At 46.0% G+C, this 24,918-nt stretch overlaps 1 protein-coding gene across 1 annotated transcript; it reads right to left on the minus strand.

Moving 5' to 3' along the window:
- Window positions 1–609: 609 nt before the first annotated feature.
- Window positions 610–14,693, minus strand: LOC132405850 (keratin, type I cytoskeletal 19-like). Its single transcript, XM_059990845.1, has 10 exons — window positions 14,240–14,693; window positions 12,363–12,445; window positions 12,072–12,228; window positions 10,731–10,892; window positions 7,166–7,291; window positions 6,097–6,317; window positions 4,702–4,751; window positions 2,815–2,842; window positions 1,823–1,839; window positions 610–1,058 (listed from the first exon to the last, which is right to left on the minus strand). The coding sequence occupies exons 1-10, from the start codon at window positions 14,669–14,671 to the stop codon at window positions 1,042–1,044; spliced, it is 1,293 nt and encodes a 430-aa protein (XP_059846828.1). The 5' UTR covers window positions 14,672–14,693; the 3' UTR covers window positions 610–1,041.
- Between the last annotated feature and the right edge of the window lie 10,225 nt (window positions 14,694–24,918).

Here is a 24,918-nt window from a genome sequence, read left to right on the forward strand (position 1 = left end):
CCTACATTCAAGGCCCAGAGCAATAAAGGCCAGTGAGCAGAATGGCATCATCACCCTGTCTGTGATCACACAGTCAGAGAACTATGTACTTCTATTTCTAGGTTTCCTTTTCTACGGCACTCCCCAGGGGCCCTACCATTCACAATGCAAGTCTTACTAAGATCTGTCTTCCCAAAATTACACTTACTGATTACATCTGCCATTCTTTTTAAAGATGTGCTGTATTTGTCACATGTACTTTAAAGAATACAGTGAAATGCATCAAATCAGTGAAGATGGTGCTGGGAAGCCTATAAGTGTGGCCACACTTCTGGTGCCAATGTAACATGCCCACAACCCACTAACCGTTACCAGATCTCTGAGAAGTAGGAGGACCGAGACAAAACACACACAATCACAGGGAGAATGTATAAACTCCTTACCGGCAGTGGCAGAAATAGTACTGATCGGTAATCATTGGCCCCCTGATCACCAATCTTCAGTCCACTTCCTCAGTGGATCAAGATCCTTTTTAAATTTTCCCTACAACCTTCAGCCTACACTGCCAATTTAGGTTCATCCATGGATTCAGTGGAGTTAGTGCTCATATTAAACAGATACACAACAGCGTTATGGTTCAGGCAGAAGTTTATTGAAAGCAAGCAAGACAAGTGTGGAACAACAGACAACACAAGGCCTTCAACCCTATCCTGGGCCCAAACAGGACAGAATCTCACCCACATGCTGTGCCCCCAGGACCAGTCACACCATGTTTTCCACAGCTGTCAGGTGTTGGACCTGGGTTCAGGAGGGAAGCAGCTAGGAGTGACAATGTCCCTCTTTCAGTGAAGACAACCATAACATAACAACCATGTTGGAAGCACAGCAATTCCGCTTGAAGGGAGTTGCAGGACATCTGGTTCCTCCACCCATGTTTATCTGAAGCAGAAAGTGAAGAGTAAGAGGACAGAGGGCAGCCCACATCCCAGGGATCCCAGCAGCAAGCAAGAGTTGTGGGGGCCTTTATCCAGGCTCCCTGGAAATCCTTCTGTGGCAGAGTCTTCATGTCGCAATATTTTCTAAGCAAAACAAAGAACACAGGTTAACTTTGCAGACTAGAACTTTATAGCTCAGGTCCCTCGATCTCCTCCCCTGCCACAGCTCTCGCCTCCGGGGATCCACATACAACCCTTTAAAATTGAAGATCTTCCATTTTGAGACCAGTATTTATTGCCTCTCCCCACATGTCCCCAAACTGAGCTGGGACAGGTGTCAACCATCTGAGGTGGGTCTGGAGTCACATAGGACAGACTGGGAAAGAAAGATCAAATTTCTATTCGAGGATGTCTGGGAACCAAATGGAATAAATTTAATTGTCCTTCATTTTGGATCAAAGTTAATGCTCTCAGTCGTCTTTAGCACAAAGTGCCCCACGAACTGCTGAAAGTAACAGGTTCACATCACTGTGATCAGGATCTAAGTCTATGACATCCTCTGGTGACTCACTGGAGCATCATTCAAGTGTTTGTGCTCGTCTCTGCAATGGGGCAACAGCTCAGAACCGGCTTGAGGTGCTCAGCGGCCAGCTCCTGTTCCCTGGCCTGGCCCACCCAGACGAACTGAAGCAAACGCTGGATCAGAGTGTCAGATGCTCCACACAAAACCACCATGACTATTCCCTTCGCCTGCCCTCCAACACAACACCCCACCAGCAGATCAATTTCTTGTTTCGATCCAAGCTGTGGCCAATTGAACAGAGACTACTAAAATATCCAAAAGGAATAAAGATCAAACCTAGCCCTTGAATGTAATGTCAGCAAATAAGATTGAAGAGGAGGCTTACCTTTGATTTCAGTGGTCCTGAAATAGAATGAAGAACAACTGAATTAGCATCTCACAGGTCTTGAGCAACAGAATTTAAAATCCATACATCACACTTTGTCTCCATCTCCATTGTGAGTCTATAACTAGCAGGTAATTGGCAGCTTCCCATTTCATAAAATCAATGTCACAATTCTGAATTCCCATCAAACCACCATTAAGTTGAGAATTCAAAGGCAAAGATCTGTCAAGATTGAGAGAGACGACAGTAAAGTGATGCTCCTTGGGCTGGTCCCCACTGGCTCCCACATCCCCAAGTAACAAGAAGTATTGTCCGCTCACAGAAATAACTATTGATCAGAAAGGAATAAAGAAAAAAAGGAGAGGCAGCCACCACTGGAGATCATCACAATGTCTCGGGTGGAGTATAGTCAACAGTTTTAGGCGGCCTACCTAAGAAAGGATTCTCTGGTATTGCAGAGAGTCCAGACGGCTCACAATAATGATTCCTGAAATGAAAGGGTTTATTTATGAGGGGCCTGTACTTGCTGGAGTTTAGAAGAATGAAGGGTGAATTTGACTGAAACCTTCCAAATACTGAAAGGCTGAGATAGAATGGACTTGGAACAGATGCTTCCTACAATTGGGAGTCTAGGACCAGAGGGCACAGCCTCAGAATAGGACAGCAGTTTAGAATACAGTTGAGGATGAATTTCTTTAGCCAGAAGATGATGAATCTGTGGTATTCATTGCCTCAGACAGTGGTGAAGGCCATGTCATTGGGAATATTTAAAACAGAGTGTGATAGGTTCTTGATTAGTAAGAGTGTCAGAAGTTATGGGGTGAAGGCAGGAGAATGGGATTGAAAGGGAAAATACATCAGTCATGAAAGAATATGGAGTTGACTTGATGGGCCAAATGACCCAATTCTGCTCCTATGTTTATGGCTTTGAAGTTTTTATCCCACCCATCACCCTCCCAGGCCAAGAATAGATGTCAAAAGGTACAACTTACTTGATGGTTATCGTACTACTTCCTGTGCCTAAATTTGAGAGGAAGAAAAGACCAGTTAACCTCCAGAAAGATTAAATACAGTTCAAAGTGCAGGAAACCATTGATAATCTGGCATTGATCAAGGTTTAATTTTATTCACCATATACATTTACATGTATTAGAAATTTACATGTGTGTTGGCCCAGGTGCAATATGCAATAAAAACAACATTCTACAATTATTATGAACAAATTATATCAAAATAAAGTTAGAGGTTAAAATACAGATATGCAAAAAATGTGCATTAATATTTGAATGCATTTACAATATAAACAGCACTATAAATTTGTTTAAAATGTTTACAGTGACTAAGATAATAGATTGAGAGGGTTGGGGGGGGAAAGATTGGTAGATCTGATTAACTGACTGGGTAAAGAAATTTCCATGATGATGTGATCAAAAACAATTTGATCGTTTGGTTTGAAGCAATCTTCTGGAGGAACTCATGGATCAAGTTGCATTTTGGGGTGTATGTTGAGAGAAATTGCTGACATTTTGCATTGAAAGCACACATACTGGGAGAGAGGACATGACTATATTAGAGGGGGAATGGTGTGTTAGTAGTTGGTGGACTGATGGGTGATAGATGGGCAGGTTGTATCAGTTAGAAGGGAGGAGGAAGAGGAGCTGGGTGACGGATGTGGAGGAAGAAAAGGAAATGAACGAGGTGGGTGAAGTGAGGGGAATGTGAAAGTGGAGACAGCTGCTAAAGAGAGATAAGCAGAAACTATGGGTGGACAGAATCAGGAGGGGCTGGAGAGGGTGAGGTGTAAATGGTCAGAAACTGATGGTCTTCTGTGTGACTTGCTCATTAGCCCAAAATTAGAATCAGGTGTCCAAACAGGATGTGCAGCCAGGGGCAGATGGATTCAGACTGTGGGCTGAGTGTGTGGCTGGGGTCCAGAACGTGGCTGGATTTGTCAATGGAGATGGGGTCTAGAGAGCTTATACTCCCTTTTGAACTCCAGGTTCACAAGGTAATACTGTGCAACATGTTCATCTCCACGCAGCCTCTATACCAGGATCACCAGACTCAAAAACAGTTACTTCCACCAAGCTGTCAGGCTGATCAACCCACCCCACTGCCACTACTTTATCATTTCTTGTCTGTCACCTTACGCACAGATTCTCCTGTACCTACTGTCACTTTATGTGGCCTAAGTAAGAAAATCTTAAGTATTTATATTTGTGTTTTTAAAATTTTTATTGTGTACTCTTGTGTATTTTTTATGCAGCTTCAGATCCGGAGTGACAATCATTTTACTCTCCTTTACATTACAAAAATGACGATAAACAATTTTGAATTGTAAACGATGTTTGATTGTCAAGAGATGTAGTCCAAGCAAAGAAAAACAACTAACCAAATTCCCAAGACTAAAGTTTCTGTCAATGACAAGAGTCAATTTCACCCACCAAGCCCTCACTCCTTCCCTACATCCAAGCAGAGTCAATACAATGGGTCAGGTAGCAGAACAAAAATAAAACCTGACCTCAAACTTATTGACGGAAACAGCGTTCAAAGAGTCGGACAAAACAATACAGGAGGCAGGATCATTCCAGACTTGACAGCCAAAAGGTAGTGCAGTGGGATTCAGCCCCACAATGAGTGCGGGATGAATCAGAGATGCAAGGGTGGGTTCAAATACTGGGTCACCAAGAGACAAGGGTCAAGGGGAGAGAAAGATACAAAGGTAAAGAAAAGGGGTAAACAGTAGTACAGAAGGAGTAGGGTATGGCACTTTTCATCCATTGCTCAGTGTTTGGCAGGATTAACATAGCAATTTACACTCTTTGATACACAAAGCTTCCTCCTTATATAACAAGAGAAAAACACAGTACAAAACTTACCAGTCCTTCCAGATATGAGGCCAGAGGAAGATATTCCACCGGTTATCATGCTAGGGGGAGGGAGGAGGGGAAAAAAAGAAAATGTTCTTAGCAAAGGTTAACACAAAAATGGAGGTTTAGTGCACTGGGAGAGGAGGAGGGCAGGAAGCAAAATTCTGTAAGAAGGATGTGACTACATGGTACAGGATATAGAGGAGATTCGCCAGAATATTTCAGTTATAAGGAGACACTGCATAGGCTGGGCACTTTCCCTGTAGCTGTGGCCGAGGAAGACTTTCAAGGAGGTAGACAAAATTATGCCAGGCATGGAGAGGGTAACTGGTAGGAAACAGCCCCACAGAAGAGATGCTTGGAACTAGAGAACATAGGAGTAAGGTAAATGGGCAAGGAAGTGAAGGAGGTGAGGAAGAAATTCATCAAATATGCTTAGAAACAGAAACATGCCTAAGCAGTGGTTAAGCAGGTACATTTAATTGTATGGATGTGTAGATAAATATCACAGTACAAAATGCCAACTTCTGGTGAATGGGATCAGTACAGACGGGTGTGTGATTGGCACAGACATTTAGACATCGAAGGGTTCCTACTGAAACTGTAAGACTGGATTTAAAGCATCAAATGTTGGCTCTCCATAGTTGCTCCATAGCAGCCTTCAAAAAGGGATGAAGATTAGCGAGGAACCGTCAACATGGATTCAAGGCGAGTTCCTACTCAACCAAATGACTTCTACTGAAAGAAGAACTCTACCTCCAAGTTACTTTGTTGCAGCTCTCACACTTTGACTACCTGGCCTGTGTTTTCTAACACCATATTCCACGTTCAGTTATCCTTTTCACTCTCAACATAGTTGTTTATGGAATGGCAGAAGTTTGAGGAGATTTAATAAGTTTCTACAGCTGTACGGCAGAGAGCTTCCTGACTGGCTGCAGCATCCCCAAAGATGAACATGTGAGGGTTAGTGTGTTGAGAGCCTGCTATGTTGGCATCGGAAGCATTGTGACATTTGCAGGCTGTCTCCAATACATCTTCAGGCTATGTTAGTTGTTGATGGAATTAATGCAGTTCGCTCTATGTTTCAATGTACAAGTGACAGATAACGCTAATCTTTAAACCTGGTACATCAATACTTTCTTCCACTCTGCCATCAGAGTCCCAACAGTACATGAACACTACATCATTCTTCTGCATTATTTCTGTGATTTATAATAGATTTTAGTTTGTACTGCTGGTGCAGACCCAAAGTTAGGCATCATAGATCTGATTCTGAATGATCTGTCCGGATAGTATACAGCAAGAAATCAATTCTAACAAGTTAAGTGAATAATACAATGATAATACAATGCTTTACAACACCAATGTTTTTTAATGACTCCCAAAATTCTGTCCATGCCTTACTTTTGGTTACCGGTGCCCAGTAGACATTTGTACTGGCTTATCTCAGCTTCCAGTTGCATCTTGATATTAAGGATCTTGTCATATTCGGCCTTCAGGCGCATCTGCTCATTCCGGAGATTTACCAGCTCAGCCTCGAGGCTTCTGATTTGGAACTGCAAACTCTGAAGCTGGTTGTCGTACGAGGCTTCAGTCTGATCTAGAGTGCTCTCCAGTGCATTTATCTGGAAGCATAAGGCCATCTCAGTCAGAACAACTTTCAATGGCATGGACAAGAGGTTATGACACTGGACTTTTAACTTTGAGACCAGAAGTTCAAATCCCACCATCACAGCTGAGGAATTTGAACTTTGAGCCATGTACTTCCAACAACGTTATAGGAAACATGCTGTTCACACACACGCCTCCCTCCTAACAACACTTCAACATTTTTAGCTTCCTTATCTAAGGGATGGACTAGCCTTAGAAAAGGTCTTGAGGAGGCTCATGAGAATGACCCCTGGAATGAAGGGTTCAGATATGAGGAACATTCAATAATTCTGGGTCTGTACTCTCTGGACTTTGGAAGAATGAGGTGGGATCTCCTTGAAACCTAGCTAATATGGAAAGGTCTAAGTAGAGTGAATGTGGTGAGGATGTTTTCAATAGTAGGGGAGTATAGGACAGCCACAGAATACAAGAAAACCGTTTAAAATGGATGAGAAATTTCTTCAGCCAGAGAGTGATGAGGTGTGGAATTGATTCAGATGGCTGTGGAGACAGAGTCACTGGGTATATTTAAATGGGGGTTTATAGGTTATTGATGACCAAGAGCGTCAAAGGTTAGGAGAGGTAGGAGGATGGAGACGAGAGGAAAAAATTACTCAGCCATGATTGAATGGTAGAGCAGGCTTGATGGGCCAAATGGCTTGACTTTGCTGATACTTCACTCCCAAACCCACAGTCAGTGGACTGACCCCAAGCAGCCCACTGACACTGCCCAACAGGCAAATCCGTCCAGGTGCAGTCAAACCCACACCTTGAGAGCAATAACTTTTTATTACTATTCTACTCATAAGCAAAGACTACTTACATTGCCGAGTAAGCCATTGTATTCAGCATTGAGAGTCTGTACTTGATGTCGGAACTGAGACAGCTCAGTTTTAACACCGGTGAGAGCCTGGTCATTCTGAGTTACCTGGACTTCTTTAATCGAGAGCTGGAAGAAGGAAAAAAGATTAGGGGGATGGATGTGAGGCAACTGACCTTGGTTGATGAGATGCCATCCAAATGGTAACCAGAAACACAATCCACAATGGTACTGGCCCTCCTCAGTACAGTAAGTCAAAGTGTCCCTTCATAGCAACACTCAGAATTCAAACAAAATTCTTCAATGCCAAGCAAGTCCTTGAGATAACAGAAACTGGAAAGAGACTTGGGTCAAGGAGACTGTTAGGTCAATCCCCAGTAAGTCAGATAACACAGGTAGACTGGACAGAAACTGTTGGGTAAGTCTACAGTAAGTTGGCTACCAGTTGTGTTCCATCAAGTGCTCCATCATGAGAGATTATTCTAACTGGTTGCATCAGCACCTGGTATAGAGGGGCCACTGCAGAGGGGTGGAAACTCAGCCAGCTTTATCATGAGCACTAACCTCCCTACCATGAAGGCCATCTTCAAAAGGCAATGTCCTCTAAAAGATGGCATCGATCAGCCATGATCTCAGAATGGTGGTGCAGACTCGAGGGGCCGAATGGTCTACTTCTGCACCTATTGTCTATTGTCTATTAAGGACAACCACCACCATCTCCTGTTCTCATTCTTACCTTCAGAGAGGAAATACAGGAGCCTAAAGACCCACATTCAATGTTTTAGAAACAGATTCTTCCCCTCCGCCTTCAGATTTTTGAATGGACCCCCTCAATAAACTCATTATTTGCCTTTTCTTTGTAATATTTAATGTTTTATATATATATAAATAAACACACACACACATAAAAATATAAATATATACACACACACACGCGCGCGCGCGCTCACACTTGTTATACGAAGACATATACATAAATACACTTAATATATGGATAGTAGTAGAGGCAGATACAATGGGGACATTTAAGAAACTTAGATAGGTACATGGATGACAGAAAAATAGAGGACTATGTCAGTGGGAAGGGTTAGATTGACCTTAAAGTTAAAAGGTTAATTTAATATCATGAGCTGCACTGTGCTGTAATGTTCTAAGCTAATTTATGAACTGCCTCTAATCCTAGAGCAAATTATTGGTGATCTCCATGGAATCTTTTAATGGCACGAGCTAGCTTGCTAAATCAGAGTGTAATCAGACCTTTTACATTTGACATGATAGGATTATGAACCACACATTACAAACACAGTTTGTAGGCCCAACACTGAATAAAAGTAGTCATCAGAGAATAAGACTGAAGGAGGAAGTTTGAAGCTCTTGGTACTTGGATCACTGCAGGTGACCAAATAGGTGACCACTATCCTAAAGTGATTGTGTTGTGTTATTAACTGAATCCATTAATACCTTTGTTATTTTATTAACTGAAGCAGTTGCCAAATCAAAGAACGCCATTCAGTGGTAATACAGCTCCCTGTTTGGTCACTGCATACTGAGCCCATTCTTGATCTCCATCAATGGTAGCTTCTGTGGTGGCCTCAGAAACCAACCAGAGAACAGCTTCACAATGGATTCCCACTGTATCTATTCAAGGATTCAAGGACCTTGGCCAATTTCTGAGTCATCAGGACTTAAGGTTTGGGTAACCAGCCTATGAAGATGGGTTGATTTCTGGTTAAACACACCAAATAGGAACAAGTGTAGGGAGGTTCTAACCACTGAGGACAGACAGGAGCTGAAGGATCTGTGTTTACAGTATTTGTCTCCAGATTGTTATCATCGGATACTACGAATGCTGATGCTGCTTTCAATGGGGAACCTGCCCTGTCGGATTGACTGGGAAGAAATCACATTAGCTGGAAGTATTTTCTAGATTGCACTAGGTCTATGTCACTCCAATGGTTTTCAATCCACTGTTCTACCCTCATGACTATGGTTAAGCATGGGCTTAAAAGCATTGAAAAATTTGCACCAGTGCTGTTGGTAGAATCTCAGATGGTGATGAAGCAGTTTAAAGGGATGAGGTAGATCAGCTGGTTGAGTGGTGTTGCAACAATTTCTCACTCAACTTCAGTAAGACCAAAGAACTAATTTTCTGGGCTCCAGGAGGGCTGGGGGGGGGGGGATAAATTGGGAGATCACACACTAGTCCTCATTGAAGGGTCAGCAGTGGAAGAGGTGATCAGCCTCTGGTTCCTGGGGATCTGTAAACATACGAGATTCTGCAGATGCAGGAAATCCAGAGAACCACACACAAAATGCTGCAGAAACTCTGCAGGTCAGGCAGCCTCCATAGAGGGGAATAAACGATCAACATTTCAGGCCAAGACCCTTCATCGGGACTGAGGATCTATTGTGGTTCCTACACTGATGCAGCATGCCAACTGATCTACTTCATTTGGAGTTTGAAGAGATTTGACATAGATATATGGTGGATAGCATTCTGACTGGCTGCATCACAGCCTGGTATGGAGGCACTGATGCATAAGATTGCAAGAGGTTGCAAAGGGTTATAGACTCAATCCTCCACCAATGAGGACATCTTCAAGAGGGTGTCTCAGTAAAGTAACATCACGAAGGACACTCACCATCCAGGACATACCCTTTTACTACCATTGGTGGAAGTCGCTGGATTCTGAAAACCCATAATTATTCAAATATTTTCACCCCTTCCACCATCAGATTCCTAAATGGCACACATAAAATGCTGGAGGAGCTCAAAAGGTCAGGCAGCATCTACAGAGAGGACAGAGTCTACTTTTTGGGCCAAGACCCTTCTTCAAGAGCGGAGATAAAGGTCTTTTACCTATCTTCTCTTGGCTTCTCACTTCTTCCCTCTCCTTCCTCAGCCACCTACCAACCTATCTTACCCCTCACTTGGTCTCACCTATCACCTTCCAGATCCATCCCCTCTCACCACCTTCTTACTCTGGCTGTTTCCACTTCCTTTCCAGTCCTAATGAAGTATCTCAGCCTGAAATGGTGACTGATTATTCTTTTCTATAGATCTTGCCTGACCTGTTGAGTTCCTCCAGCATTTTGTGTGTAACTTCGGATTTCCAGCATCTGCGGAACCTCTTGTGTTTAAGATTACTGAATGATTCATTAAACAATGAACACTGCCCCATTCCCTTTATTTATTGCACTGTTTTTGTTGTTGAAAGGTTTGTACCACATTGTTGTCATGAAAACAAACTTCATGCCATGTGTCAGTGATATTAAATCTGATTCTGAGAAGGTTGGGGCAGAATTTCTCTCAGGTCTTTGAATTGAAGGTCACTTGGAGCATTTCCTATCTGCAAGAGTGCAGGAGATAGGCAAATCAGGAATGTTGTGGCCAGCTGAGGACCTGTACAATTTGGAGCTCCAACTATTATTGTGGATAGCACAGCAATATAACATGTCCTCCACAGCCCACTGACTTCCAAGGACTATTCCACAATGATGTGCATATTAAGCAGTCATTTATTGTCCTGCAGTTTGAGCTGGTGTGAGCGGCTGCTCCAATCCTTACCTGTTCTTGGTACCACTTATCCAGCTCTACTTGGTTATTGTCAACGAGGGTGGTGTACTTCTGCCGCATTTCTTCCAGGACTTTATTCAGGTCAACGCCTGGAGCTGAGTCCACCTCAACATTCACTTCTTGGGTACACTGCTTCCGCAACACGTTCAGTTCCTGAGAAACAAGGGAACACAAGGCTGGATCAGTACAGCCCACTTGTGACTGGCAATGTACTGTAGAAGCCTTGCTGGAGTTACACTGCTACATGTGATGGATACTTCAAGAGAATTAAGAGCCAAAAATCAAGGATTGGATGAAACATTCCCCCAACCCTCGAAAAAGAATTGTTTGGGGCTAAAATTCATTGCACAACAGGGTAGTCAAAATAGAAACTTGAGCTTCTAAACTTACATGTGCCTGTATGTTATTAAACTGGAGAAAGTAAAATCAATATTTACAAAGTGGTCATCAGGACTAGAGGGCTTCGCTTATAACGAGAGCCTGGAAAGTTTTTTGTACCCCTAGACCATTGAAGAATGAAGGGTAAACTTGTATATGTGGATAAAACCATGAGGGACAAGGTGAATATAGCTTTTTCCCCAATTCCAAGGTTGAAGAGTCCAAAACTATGGAGAATAAGTTTCAGCGAAAAGGGGAAAGGAGACAAAAGGGCACATTGTTTTTCTGCACAGGCTGGTGGGTATATGGAACAGACTGCCAGAGGGAGTACTGAGGCAGGTACAATTAAATTTAAATAGTTATATGCATCAAGAAGGTTCAGAGGGTTGTGGATCAAATACAGGCAAATTGGACTGCCTCAATTAGGCAACCTGGTCACATGGACAAGTTGGGCTGAAAAGCCCACTTTTGTGCTGTAGAGCACCATGACCACCTGATAATGCAACTCAGCCATCGCTGGGGAATGGTGACAGGGGTTTACAGCTACCGTTCAGAATTATGAGCGATATAGCTAGGGTAAATGCAAGCAGGCTTTTTCCCACTGAGGTTCGATGAGACTAGAACTTGAGGCCATGAGTTAAAGGTGAAAAGTGAAATGTTAAAGGAAGACTACTTCAGTCAGAGGGTGGTGAGAGTCTGGAATGAGCTGCCAGTGGAAGTGGTAGATGCGGGTTCAAATTCAACATTTAAGAGACATTTTGATAAGTGAATGGATGGAAGGGGTATGAAGGGCTAGGATCCAGATACAGGCTGATGGGACTAGGTAAAATAACAGTCCAGCATGGACTAGATGGACTTGAAGGCTGGTGTCTGTGCTGTACCTGTGTCTATGACTCTATGCTAGATACTCCCCTCTGTGAAGAGGAAACAGTAGAGCAACGAGAGGTCGCCTACCTCATTGTGATTCTTCTTCAGGAAGGCAATCTCATCCTCCAGCCCAGCGATGTCGTTGGTCAGGCCGTCCTGTAATTGCAGGTAGGTCTCCTTCAGATGGTGCAGGCCTTCGATATCACTTTCCACAGACTGCCGTAGCATCTGCTCGGTCTGCCACCTGCAACAGAGAGGACAGGAGAACAAGACATAACTGAGCACCAAGCATGGATGAGGACGGAGGTGGCTAGGATACACTGGGCAAGATCCAGCAGTGGAGAGAGGAATGAAACTGAAGGAAAACAAGTTACCCACTTGTTTTGGAAGTCCTCAGCAGCCAGCTTGGCATTGTCAATCTCCAGAGCGATCTGGGAGTTCTGCAGGGTGGCTTCCAGTATCTAGGACAACGAAAAGGACAAAGGTCAGAGGAAGTCAGAAATCAAGAGGCATGCATTTGTAATTGCTATTTAATATAGAAAACAGTTCAGGCACTCAAGAATAGAATTGGGAGTTAAAGAGGAAGACAAACAGCTTCACCCAGACCTCTATCCATTCTCACCTGACACCAGCTGCTGCTCTTTGCACAGATACATAATTCCCTTCTTTATAAAGAACAACTTTACCTCAACCCAATCTATCTCCTCCACATCAAAAGTGCAACTTGGAAATCCCACATTGAAATTGTACCCGTCCCTGTGGCTGTGAAGCTGGTCTTTTCCCAGACCTTCTCAAGCTTTCTCCCTCACTCTCCTTGTCAGGACATCACTTCCAATGTGTTATTTACTCATCCCACCATCCCAGAGGGAAATCAGTGATTCTCTGATGTTCCTTCCAATCCAGTATTTGAATTCAGTCTTAAATTCTGCACTAGAGAAGCCAAGCATAAATGGGAAATCATTTTGTCAATCAGCCCCCACTCAGCTTGCAAGGGCAACTGAACTGCTTGTTGCTCGTCACAAGCTCTCTGGGCCACTGATCTGATTTTAACTCCTTATGTGATGGTATGTGTGAACAACACCTCATATTACAATGCTTTATTCTTCTTTTAATGACTTGTGGTCCAATTCCCTTCTGATCTCCCCTTACAGACCCTATTCGGATTTAGTAATCACACCTGTACATTGAGACGCACAGTAAAATGCACCATCTGTCTTAACCTACACACCCAGGGATGTGCTGGGAACAGCTATCAAATGTTGTCTCACATTCCAACATTGCAAGGCCCAAGGTACTGATCTGGTGGGTCAGTCTGTCTGGTCATTTGACACTGTGGATGAGAGACTCTTCAGACGCAGTTGACTGGCAAACACTCACTGAGCAGAAACGTGTCCCAGCTGGGCCGGTACATCTTTCAAAAGTTAGCTGCAACCACTCCTCTATAAAATATCCAGATATCTCACCCTGACACCCACAAGTCTCTATCTCCTCAACCTGAGGTCTCCTTCCCACCCAATGTGACACAGCACCCTTAAAGGAACTGCAGAAGACAAATGAAACAAAGAGACTGACTCATTCCAGGCCACCTACAACGCTGCAGGAAGAGGACAACTCTATTATCAGGACCAGAGGGCCTGAGTTATAAAGAGAAGCTTGGTCATTTTTTCTGCAGTGTAAGAGATCAAAGGGCGACTTCAGAGGTTCATAAAATCTGAGGGGCATGGATAACCTGGGCAGCTGATCCTTTTCCCATTTTAGAGGAGTCAAAATCAAGAGGTGATAGATTTAAGGAGAGAGCATGAAGACTTAAAGGCGACACAAGGGAGTAGGTTTCCCCACAGTGAGTGGTAGAAAATGGAACGAGATGTCAGGTGCGGGTACAATTGTAATGTTTAAAGATTTTACACACTCATGGATAGATCAGAGACTGCAGATGGTGGAATCTGGAGCTAAGCAGATGCTGAGGAAACTCAGCAAGCCAGACAACATCAGTGGAGGGAAGTGGACAAACAACCCAAAACATCAACTGTCAAGGTTTCTGAGCAGATCCAACCCGACCTGCCTAGTCCATGCCGAATCTTGCTTGTCCCATGTGGATAGGAGAAGAGTTAGGGGAACACGGGTCAATAAAAGGCATCTTGCAGTGGGATCAGACCCTGTCTGCAACCAGAACCCCACCCACCACTGGATGGGCAGAGCGCAAAGCTTCTTACTATAACGCTGTGACCGGTCTGAGCAGTAAACGGGTTACCCACCTGCGTCTGAAGGGGTTTGATCGTCTGGTCGTACATCGACCAGTCGAACCCTTGGACAACAGTGTTTGTTGACAATTCGCGGATCTCCTTCTCCAGCTCCGCGTTGGACTGCTCCAGGCGCTGCACTGTCGCCAGGTAGGAGGCCAGGCGGTCGTTCAGGTTCTGCATGGTGACCTTCTCATCACCCACCAAGCCGGCGCCGCCGACGCCGCCGCCGCTTCGCAATATGAGCGAAGTAGCAGACAAGCCAGGAGTGGCATAGCCGAAGCCAGAGCCGAAGCCACCACCGGCTATGCTCCCGCCGCTGCGACCGGCGGAGTGCAGGATGAACGAGCTACTGCTCATGGTCGGCTGCCGATGTGACAGATGTAGGCTCTGGGAATACCTAGGGGCCCGCGTAGAGTAGCTGATCATACTGTTGGAGGACTTCATGTTGGAGAACACAGACACTACCACACCACTGCTCAGAACAAACGTGAGGAACACTCTCCGCCCTTCTCCCTTTATATCTCCACCGATGTCCTCGGCTCCTCCCTCCCACCGCGGCCTCATTGGACCCAGCCCGCAGGTGTAGGGGTGTGTGTCAGGGATGGGGGGGGAGGCGAAGTGGGCTTCCGCGGGAGTGGAAGAAGTGCAAACGTGTATGTAAAACAAGATTTTATTTTTCAGCTGAAGGTAATTAGGGAGGCTTAGTAAAATATCGGGTTTTATTACAAGAGTTGTGGATTAAGAATTACGAAGTTTTTATAAGGCGTTGTAAAACGCTGGTGAGACAGCACTTGGAATATTGTCTGCGTGTTTGAGAAAATCTACGCTGTGGCCACTTTATTAGGTACCTCCTGCACCTAAAAAAGTGGCCACTGAGTTCGTGGTCTTTTGCCTCTGTAGTTGATCCATTTCAAGGTTCAACGTGCTGTGCGTTCAGAGATGCTCTATGCGCATCAGCGTTGTAATGCGCGATTGTTGGAGTCACTGTGCCATCTTGTCAACATGAACTAGTCTAGCCATTTTCCTCTGACTTCTCTTAACAATGCATTTTTTCCCATAGAGCTGCCGTTCATTGGATCATTGGTGCACTCATTGCCTCACCAGACTCTGCAAACTTGAGAGACTGTTATGTGTGAAAACCCCAGGAGTTTCTGAGATACTCAAATCACTCCATCTGACACCAACAATCATTCTATGGTTATAAGCACCTAGATCATATTTCTTGCCCATTTTGATGTTTGGTCTGATCAACAGCTGAACCTCTTGACCATGTTTGCAGGCTTGTATGTATCCAGTTGCTGCCAGATGATTGGCTCGTTAGATATTTGCATTAAGGAACAGGTGCACCTAATAAAGTTGCCACTGAGTATATAAAGTACAAAAACTTGAAAATATATGCCTCCAAGCCAAAGGATAGCTTCTATCACACCATTATCAGACTCTTGAAAGGATCTGTCCTACCCTAATAGATGAACTCTTGATCACCCAATCTACCACATATTGGCCCTTACACCTCAGCTGCATAAAGTTACAAGCTCAGCCAGCTCTCTCATAGCTCTAGCCTCCCCACAAGTGAGGACATCTTCAATAGGCAATGCCTCAGGAAAGCGGTATCCATCATTAAGGACCTTCACCATCCAGGACATGTCCTCTTCTCATTGCTACCAACAAGGAGGTGGTACCGGAGCCTGAAGACACACATTCAACATTTTAGGAACAGCTTCTTCCCCTCCACTGTCAGATTTCTGAATGGACAATGAACCCATTATTTCTTATTTGCACTTCTGCAAAACAACCTATTTCACGACATATTTCCAGTGATATTAAACCTGATTCTGATTCTGTAACTGGAAAAACTATGGGAAGTCTGAATGCAGAATATATCTGCATTCTATTTTCTTTTTCCTACCTTATTTCCTACTACCAATTAGTAGGTAATGATTCCTCTGGTTGGACACAAGCAGAGGGGCGGCATAGGTACAGTTCTACTGCTGTCTGTAAAGTGTCTGTCTGTCTTCCTGCGAGCATGTGGCTTTCCTCTGGGTGCTCCAGTTTCTTTCCACATCCCAAGACATGTATTGGTTAGGATTAGGGTTAATAAATTGCGGGCATGCTGCATTGGCTACAGAAGCATACCGACACTTACTGGCCTCCTGAAGCACTTCCGCAAACTGTGTTGGTTGTTGACTCAAACAACGCATTTGTCTGTAAGTTTTGATGTTTCAACACATGTGACAAATAAAGCTGGTCTTTATCTAATCTCCATAATGAAAAACAAGATCCATTCACTGCACTTCAGTACATGTGACAATAAAAACCCATACTCACACCAATACATATTGCAGAGAAGATTCACTGAGATGATTCTAGGGTGAAGAAATATTCAAATTCAGATCAAACTTTTGTTATATAACCAAGGTGCAGTGAAATTCCATGTTCAGGTACACTGACTAAGCACATTTGGAATTTACACAAATAAGAGTCTTCATTGAAATTGAATGAGAGAATGGATGTCCTTATTGAAGCATATCAGACTTGGAATTAGCATAGTGATGTCATGGTTCCGGTTGGCCGTTCCCCTTTAACACTTCTTTCTCCCTGATCATGCCCCAATTTCAGTCAATTGCTGCTAGTTACCCAATAATCGTACACCTGACTTTCATCAGAGACTGGGAAATAAATACGAGGTCGCCTCTGTCACAGGTTGCCAGTTCGTTGGTTAGTTCCTTGTTCTGATTAGGACCGTTAGTTTTAAGTTCCGCTCTAGTTTCTAGAGAGTCCCTGGGAATCCCGTCTCCTGATCAAGATCCCTCTGGTTTCCTGTTCTACGTTCAGGTCTACGCCAGCCTCCCCAAATGAGTCGACGTGCCCAGTGTCCTGCACTTGTGTTCTCCTCCGTCGCCCCCATGTAACAGAACGAACTGGCCAGAATGAACCCCCAGACACGGACACGGACCCCGTGCAACAGGCGCTCTTTAGCCAGGGCTCCCTACTGGGCATACATGATCAACTACTCAGAGGTCATGAAAGATCTTCGTGCCCTATCCGAAGATGTAAAGGTCAGTGAGCAGGTTGACCGGATATCCGCTCCCCTTACTCCGTCCCTTCCAAGAACTCAGTCTGACCAAACCACACAGCCTGGGATGGGTACGCCCCTGGGCTCGGCAACAAAATCACCTCGAGAGCCTTACGTACTTGAACCGGAACCCTATGCTGGGGACCAAGGGAAGTGCCGGGCTTTCTTACTGCAGTGCCGTCTGGTTTTTGAGCAACAGACACGTACGTACAGCTCAGGCAGATCAAAAATTGCGTACATCATGGGCTGTTACAAGGGGATGCCTTATCATGGGCCACCGTGATCTGGGACAACCAACCAGAGGTCTGTTCCTCCTTCGGGTCCGAAATGAGGAAGGTTTTTGAACAGCCGCTAGGCGCCTTCTGACTCTGTCAGGGCTCGCGAAGCGTAGCGAAATACGCCGTGGGGTTCCGAACATTAGCGGCCGACTCTCGGTGGAATGACGAAGCACTACAGGAAGTGTTTCGACAGGGTCTCTCTGACAAGATAAAAGATGAATTAGCGGCCAAGGATGACACGAACAGCCTGGACTCTTTGGTCCCTCTAGCCACCAGGGTTAGATAATCGACTTCGAGAACGTCTGAAAGAGAAGACTGGTCATTCCGCTCCTCGGGTCATCCTATGGCCAACCTTACCACCTTCGGCCAGACCCTCTTCCCCGTCCGCTCCTAGTGTAGCCCCCACTCCAACTGTTCTGGTGAATCAGACCATACTCCCTTCAGTTCCCCAAGCCCGGATGCAAATCAAACCTACAACCAGCGGTCCCTGTCCTTGGTTTACCTTGATAGAATCTGGTACTGAGGGGAATCTGTTGAAGACATAGCTGCCCAGGCCAGAATTCCTCGGGAGCCGTTGTCTACCTCTCTGGAAACCTCGGGCACTGGACGGAAGACTTCTGGCTCGAGTCACTCGCTGTACTCCACCACTGTCTTTGATCCTCTCTGGGAATCATCAGGAGCAGGTACAATTTAACCTAATCTTCTCCCCTCAAGCCCCGATAGTACTTGGATATCCCTGGTTACGCCACCATAATCCTTGTATTGATTGGTCTACCGGGAGGATAGCCAGCTGGAGCCCGTTTTACCACGCCACTTGTCTGCAGTCGGCCCTATCCCCTCGGGAGGATACAGTGACCTCGCCCGTCTATGGAACCCTCGACTTGTCCAGAGTTCCCACAGAATACCACGACCTGGGACAGGTATTTAGCAAGCACCGTGCTCTTTCCCTGCCTCCACACCGCCCGTATGACTGCGCTATCGACCTTCTCCCCGGGGCCTCGTTACCTACCAGTCGCCGGTATAACTTGTCCCGGCCTCAGAAAGAAGCCATGGAGAAATATTAGTGAGTCTCTCGCCGCGGGCGTTGTTCGACCCTCATCCTCCCCGGTGGGTGCTGGATTCTTCTTTGTGGGGAAGAAGGATGGCTCTCTCCGTCCCTACATCGATTACCGAGGCCTGAACCATACCACCGTTAAGAACAAGTACCCACTGCCTCTTGTAAGTTCGAACCCCTTCCTGGAGCCACAATCTTCTCGAAGTTGGACCTCCGAAAGGCCTAATATTTGGTCCGGAGAAGGGAGGGGGACGAGTGGAAGAGGGCTTTCAATACCCCGTTAGGCCACTTCGAGTACTTAGTCATGCCTTTCGGCCTCAACAATGCCCCCGAAGTTTTTCAAGCCTTGATTAACGATGTACTGAGAGACTTCATTAACCACTTTGTTTTTCTCTACCTGGATGACATCCTGATCTTTTCCAGCAGTCCCCAGCAACACGTGCATCATGTCCATCAAGTCCTGCAGAGGCTGGGGGAGAGTAGATTATTCGTAAAGGCAGAGAAATGCGAATTCCACATCCCCTCTGTCAGCTTCCTAGGTTATATCATTGAGAGGGGACAGGTGAGAGCTGATCCGGAGAAGATCCAGGCTGCGGCGGAGTGGCCCAAACCCACGGACCGCAAGCATCTCCAACGGTTCCTGGGGTTTGCGAACTTCTATCGCCGGTTCATCAGAAACTACAGTCAGGTGGCGGCTCCCCTCACCCGACTTACCTCACTTGCCACCCCTTTCCTGTGGAACTCCGAGGCGGACTCAGCACTCGCCGAACTGAAGAGGCGGTTCACGTCTGCCCGCGTTCTGATTCAACCGGACCCCTCCTGTCAGTTCATTGTGGAGGTTGACGCCTCTGACGCCGGGGTGGGAGCGGTACTGTCCCAACCTTCGGGCCCGGATCAGAAACTACATCCCTGTGCCGCCTTCTCTCGCCGACTGAACAAAACTACGACGTGGGGAACCAGGAGCTACTAGCGGTGAAACTGGCGTTGGAAGAGTGGAGGCATTGGTTGGAGGGGGTGGAACACCAATTTATCGTCTGGACAGACCACAAGAACCTTGAATATATCCGGACCTCCAAACACCTGAATTCCCGCCAGGCCCGTTGGGTATTATTTTTTGGCCGGTTCAGGTTTTCCCTCACCTATCATCCGGGGTCCAAGAACGGGAAGCCCGTTGCCCTCTCCCGCCAATACGTTTCCGAGGAGGATCTTCCCAACCCCGAGACCATTCCTCCACCATCCTGTGTAGTGGCTGCCCTCACCTGGGAGATAGACTCCAAAGCCAGAGGCCCAAAGGACGCAAACCGACCCAATCATCTCTTTGAACCCGATGCTGTTCAATCACAGGCCCTACAGTGGGGGCACACTTCTCGCTTCACCTGCCATCCCGGACTCGATCGGACCCTGACCCTCCTGAAGAGGCATTTCTGGTGGCCCTCCAGGACGCCGACACCCGTTCCTATATTTCCGCGTGGAAAAGCCTCCCATGGGCCACCTGCGAGATTACTCCCCTACCTCTACCTGGGTGTCCCTGGTCCCACGTCGCTTTAGACTTCGTCACCGGTCTACCCCCTTCCCGCGGAAACACAACCGTCCTCACCATGATAGACCGAATCTCCAAGGCGGTGCACTTTGCGGCCCTCCCTAAACTCCCATCCTCGCAAGAAACCGCAGATCTTCTAGCCCGCCACGTCTTCCGCCTTCACGGAATCCCCGCGGACATCCTCTGCGATTGGGGTCCCTAGTTCGTGTCGCAGGTATGGAGGGCCTTCTGTCAAGCCCTAGGAGCAACGGCCAGCCTGTCATCTGGCCTCCACCCCCAGACGAACGGGCAGACGGAACGGGTGAACCAGGACCTGGAGGAGACGTTACGTTGCGTAACGGCAAACCACCCGTCAACCTGGAGCGACCATCTCCCGTGGGTTGAGTACGCCCACAACTCCCCGGTGAGCTCTGCCATCGGGAGGCCCCCGTTCGAGTGCTCCTTGCGTACCAGCCGCCGCTGCTCCCCGCTCAGGAAGAAGAGATCGCGGTACCGCCGGTTCGGGACCATGTTGATCGTTGCCGGAAGGTTTGAGAGGAGACTCGCACGGCCCGACAAACCGAAATAACAAAACGGCCGACCGACACCGGACTCCAGCACCAGAGTACCAACCGGGGCAGATGGTGTGGCCTTCTGCCAAGGACATACCACTCAAATGCGAAGCTAGGAAACTCGCCCCCTGCTTCTTGGGACCATTCAAGGTCGAAAGATTATCAACCCGACAGCGCTCCGCCTCACGCTGCCTAAGTCCATGCGTATTCACCCAACTTTTCAGGTGTCCCAGATAAAACCAGTCCCCATCAGCCCTTTGTGTCCCCCAGCTGAGGCTCCTCCCCCTGCCCGGCTCATCGACAACCATCCGGCATACACTGTCCGACGACCGCTAGGTGTGCGCCGTCGGGGTAAGGGCCTCCAATACCTGGTGGACTGGGAGGGGTACGGTCCTGAAGAACGTTCCTGGGTCCCCCGCTCCTTTTTCCTAGACCCTTCCCTCATCCAGGACTACCCTCGGGACCATCCAGACAGGCCTGGAGGAACGCCGGGAGGCTCCCATTGGGGGGTTGGGGTACTGTCATGGTTCTAGTTGGCCGTTCCCCTTTAACACTTTTTCCCTGATCATGCCCCAATTTCAGACAATTGCTGCTAGTTAGCCAATAATCGTACACCTGACTTTTATCCGAGACTGGGAAATAAATACGAGGATGACCCTATCATAGATTGCCAGTTCGTTGGTTAATTCTCATGTGATTCTTCGTTCCTTGTTCCGATTAGAACTGTTAGTTCTAAGTTCCGCTCTAGTTTCTGGAGAGTCCTGGGAATCCCGTCTCCTTGTCAAGATTCCTCTGGTTTCCTGCTCTATGTTCAGGTCTACGCCAGCCTCCTCAACTGAGTCGACGTGCCAGTGTCCTGCACTTGGGTTCTCCTCTGTTGCCTTTGTGTAACAAGTGAATCTCTTTTGGACTTCCTCCATTGCCAGTGTATCCCTTCTAAAATAAGGGGGTGTCAAGATCATGCACATGCTCCAGATGTAGCCTCACCATTACCCTGTATAATTGCAACACACTGTACTTCTTAATGTCTAAACTCCAATCCTCTTGCAGTAAAGTTTGCAGATGTGTGAAGTTCTGAGGGATGTAGAAGTCCTTGTGCATCAATTGCAAAAACCTAGCCAGCAGGTAGTATGAATTGGACTTTACAGTAGTGTAGCAGCTCATATTACTGCACCAGCTATAAGATCGGGGTTCAAATCCTGCGCTGTCTGTATGGAGTTTGTAAGTTCTCCCCATGACTGTGTGAGTTTCCTCCAGGTTCTCTGGTTTCTGTCCACACTCTAAAGACATATGGCTATTGTTGGTGAGTTGTGGGCATGCTTTATTGGCACTGGAAACATGGCAACAATTGTGGGCTGCCCAGCACAATTTCTACTGATGCAAAATGTCACATTTCACTTTATGTTTCAATGTACATATGATAAATAAAGATAATCTTTAAAATTGTTTATCTTTAGAATCTACTATATAGCAAGACTGGAGACACAAGAACCTGCAGATAGTGGAATCTGGAGTTAAAAGCAAACTGATGGATGAAGGCAATGAGTAAGGCAGCGTCTGTGGGTGGCCAAGCCCCTTCAGCTGGACTGAATGATAGAGGAGAGATAATCAGCCTGCTAGGATAGTCGAAGGCCCAATGTCTTCATCAAATATCGAAACCGTGAGCTGTTTGTCTCCCTCACACTGTGGCAGGAGTGATACCTCTCTGTTCCTTGTTAGTGAGAGAGCTAGCCTGTGGTATGACAAACTATTGAGGGTGAACAGTATTTTCTGATTGACTTTAGATCATGGTCTCTTTGGTGGATTTGACATCCCTTGGATGGCAGGTGGTGGAGGCTGATGCTTTTTGCTGAGGCAGGAGGAGGAGAATTGATGCTTTTGCTGTTGCTTCTACATATCGGGGGTCCCTTCGGATTCTAACATATTCCTGCCATTCACTCTTTGGGGTTTTCCTTCTGTTTTGTGGAGAATAAACATTGCAGGTTGTGTACTGTATAGTTCTCTGATATTAAATGGAACAATTGAACCATTGACCTCAAGTCCATAACCATTGGAGGTTGGAGGACTATGTATGTGCATAGGTAGGAGGGATGAACAAGGTTTGTTTCGCTGTTGTCATTTTATTGCTTATTGTGCTCTTGTTCTGCCAAGCATTGTGGGCTTTCTATATTGGCATCGCAATGTGCAGCAATACTTGCTGGCTGCCCCCCACATATCCTTGCATGTGTTGGTTGCTAATGCAAGCAACGCGTTTCTCTGTACCTTTCCATGTACACATGATAAATAAATTTGAATCTTGTATCTTGAAAGTATAAATGGCTCAGAGGGAGAACTAGTGCAAGAAGTGGCAGGTGGTTGGTAGATCCAGGTGAAGGGTTTGATTGGTTGATGGAGAAGGAAAGGGTAGAAATAGTGCTAGAGGCTGGAAAGTCTTGGGTGGTGACAGCAAGGTCTGCAGAACAGAATCAGAATAAGAATCAGGTTTATTATCATTGGCATGTGACGTGAAATTGGTTAACTTAGCAGCAGCAGTTTAAAGCAATACATAATCCAGCAGAAAAAAAATAAATAAAAAAGTAAACAAATCAATTGTGTAATTGAATAGAATTTTAAAATGTGCAAAAACAGAAATGCTGTATATTTAAAAAAAAGTGCGGTAGTGTCCAGAGATCCAATGTCCATTTAGGAATTGGATGGCAGAGGGGAAGAAGCTGTTCCTGAATCACTGAGTGTATGCCTTCAGGCTTCTGTACCTCCTACCTGATGGTAACAATGAGAAAAGGACTTCTCCTGGGTGCTGGAGGTCTTTAATAATGGACCCTGCCTTTCTGAGACACCACTACCTAAAGATGTCCTGGGTACTTTGTAGGCTGGTACCCAAGATGGATCTGACTAGATTTGCAACCTTCTTCAGCTTCTCTCAGTCCTGTGCAGTAGCCCCTCCACACCAGACATTGATTCAGCCTGTCAGAATGCTCTCCACAGTATAACTATAGAAGTTTTTGAGTTTATTTGTTGACATGCCAAATCTCTTCAATCACCTAATGAAGTATAGCCACTGTCTTGCCTTTATAACTACTTCGATATGTTGGGACCAGGTTAGATCCTCAGAGATCTTGACACCCAGGTACTCGAAGCTGCTCGCTCTCTCCACTTCTCCTCCCTCTATGAGGATTGGTATGTGTTCCTCATCTTACCCTTCCTGAAGTCCGCAATCAGCTCTTTTGTCTTACGTTGAGTGCAGGTTGTTGCTGCGGCACCACTCCATTAGTTGGCATATTTCACTCCTGTACGCCCGCTCATCACCACCTGAGATTCTATCAACAATGGTTGTATCATCAGCAAATTTATAGATGGTATTTGAACTGTGCCTAGCCACAGTCATGTGTATATATAGAGATTAGAGCAGTGGGCTCTTTAGACACCCCTGATGTGTACCAGTGTTGATCGTCAGCAAGGAGGATATGTTATCACCAATTCACATAGATTGTGGTCTTCTGGTTAGGAAGTCGAGGATCCAATTGCAGAGGGAGGTACAGAGGCCCAGGTTCTGCAACTTCTCAGTCAGGATTGTGGGAATGTTGGTATTAAATGCTGAGCTATAGTCGATGAAGAGCATCCTGACGTAGGTGATGGTGTTGCCCAGGTGGTCTAAAGCCGTGTGGAGAGCCATTGAGATTGCATCTGCCATTGACCTATTGTGGCGATAGGCAAACTGCATTGGGTCCAGGTCCTCGCTGAGGCAGGAGTTCAGTCTAGTCATGACCAACCTCTCAAAGCATTTCATCACTGTCGATGTGAGTGCTACTGGGCAATAGTCATTAGGCAGCCCACATTATTCTTCTTAGACACTGGTATAATTGTTGCCTTTTTGAAGCAAGTGGGAACTTCTGCCCATAGCAGTGAGAGGTTGAAATTGTCCTTGATTATTCCTAAGGGAATCTGTTAGGAAAGGAAGGTGGAGCATGGAATCAAATAAGAGAGGTGGGGCAGACAAAGGGCGGAATGTGTAGGTGATGGGTAGATGGAGTAGGAGAAGGAAGAGAAAGAAATGGGGGGAGACACGCCTCGAGCTTGGGTCAGGTTTGGTGTGGTGAATCTGTGGAATTCATTGCCAAGTTATTGGGTAGATTTAAAGTGGAGACTGATAGGTTTGTTGTTAGTAACAGCATCAAAAGTTATGGGGAGAAGG

The sequence above is a fragment of the Hypanus sabinus genome, chromosome 16 (genome assembly GCF_030144855.1).
Source record: "Hypanus sabinus isolate sHypSab1 chromosome 16, sHypSab1.hap1, whole genome shotgun sequence".
Taxonomy (NCBI): Eukaryota; Metazoa; Chordata; class Chondrichthyes; order Myliobatiformes; family Dasyatidae; genus Hypanus; species Hypanus sabinus.

What these genes read in the sequence shown, in the direction of transcription:
- LOC132405850 (XM_059990845.1), bottom strand. Translation starts at nt 14,671, where the DNA reads ATGAAGTCCTCCAACAGTATGATCAGCTACTCTACGCGGGCCCCTAGG. An exon ending in TCAAACCCCTTCAGACGCAG is followed by an intron (nt 12,446 to 14,239) that starts GTGGGTAACCCG and finishes TCGTTGTCCTAG; the next exon opens with ATACTGGAAGCCACCCTGCA. An exon ending in ATAAGTGGTACCAAGAACAG is followed by an intron (nt 7,292 to 10,730) that starts GTAAGGATTGGA and finishes TCCTTCTTCCAG; the next exon opens with CTCTCGATTAAAGAAGTCCA.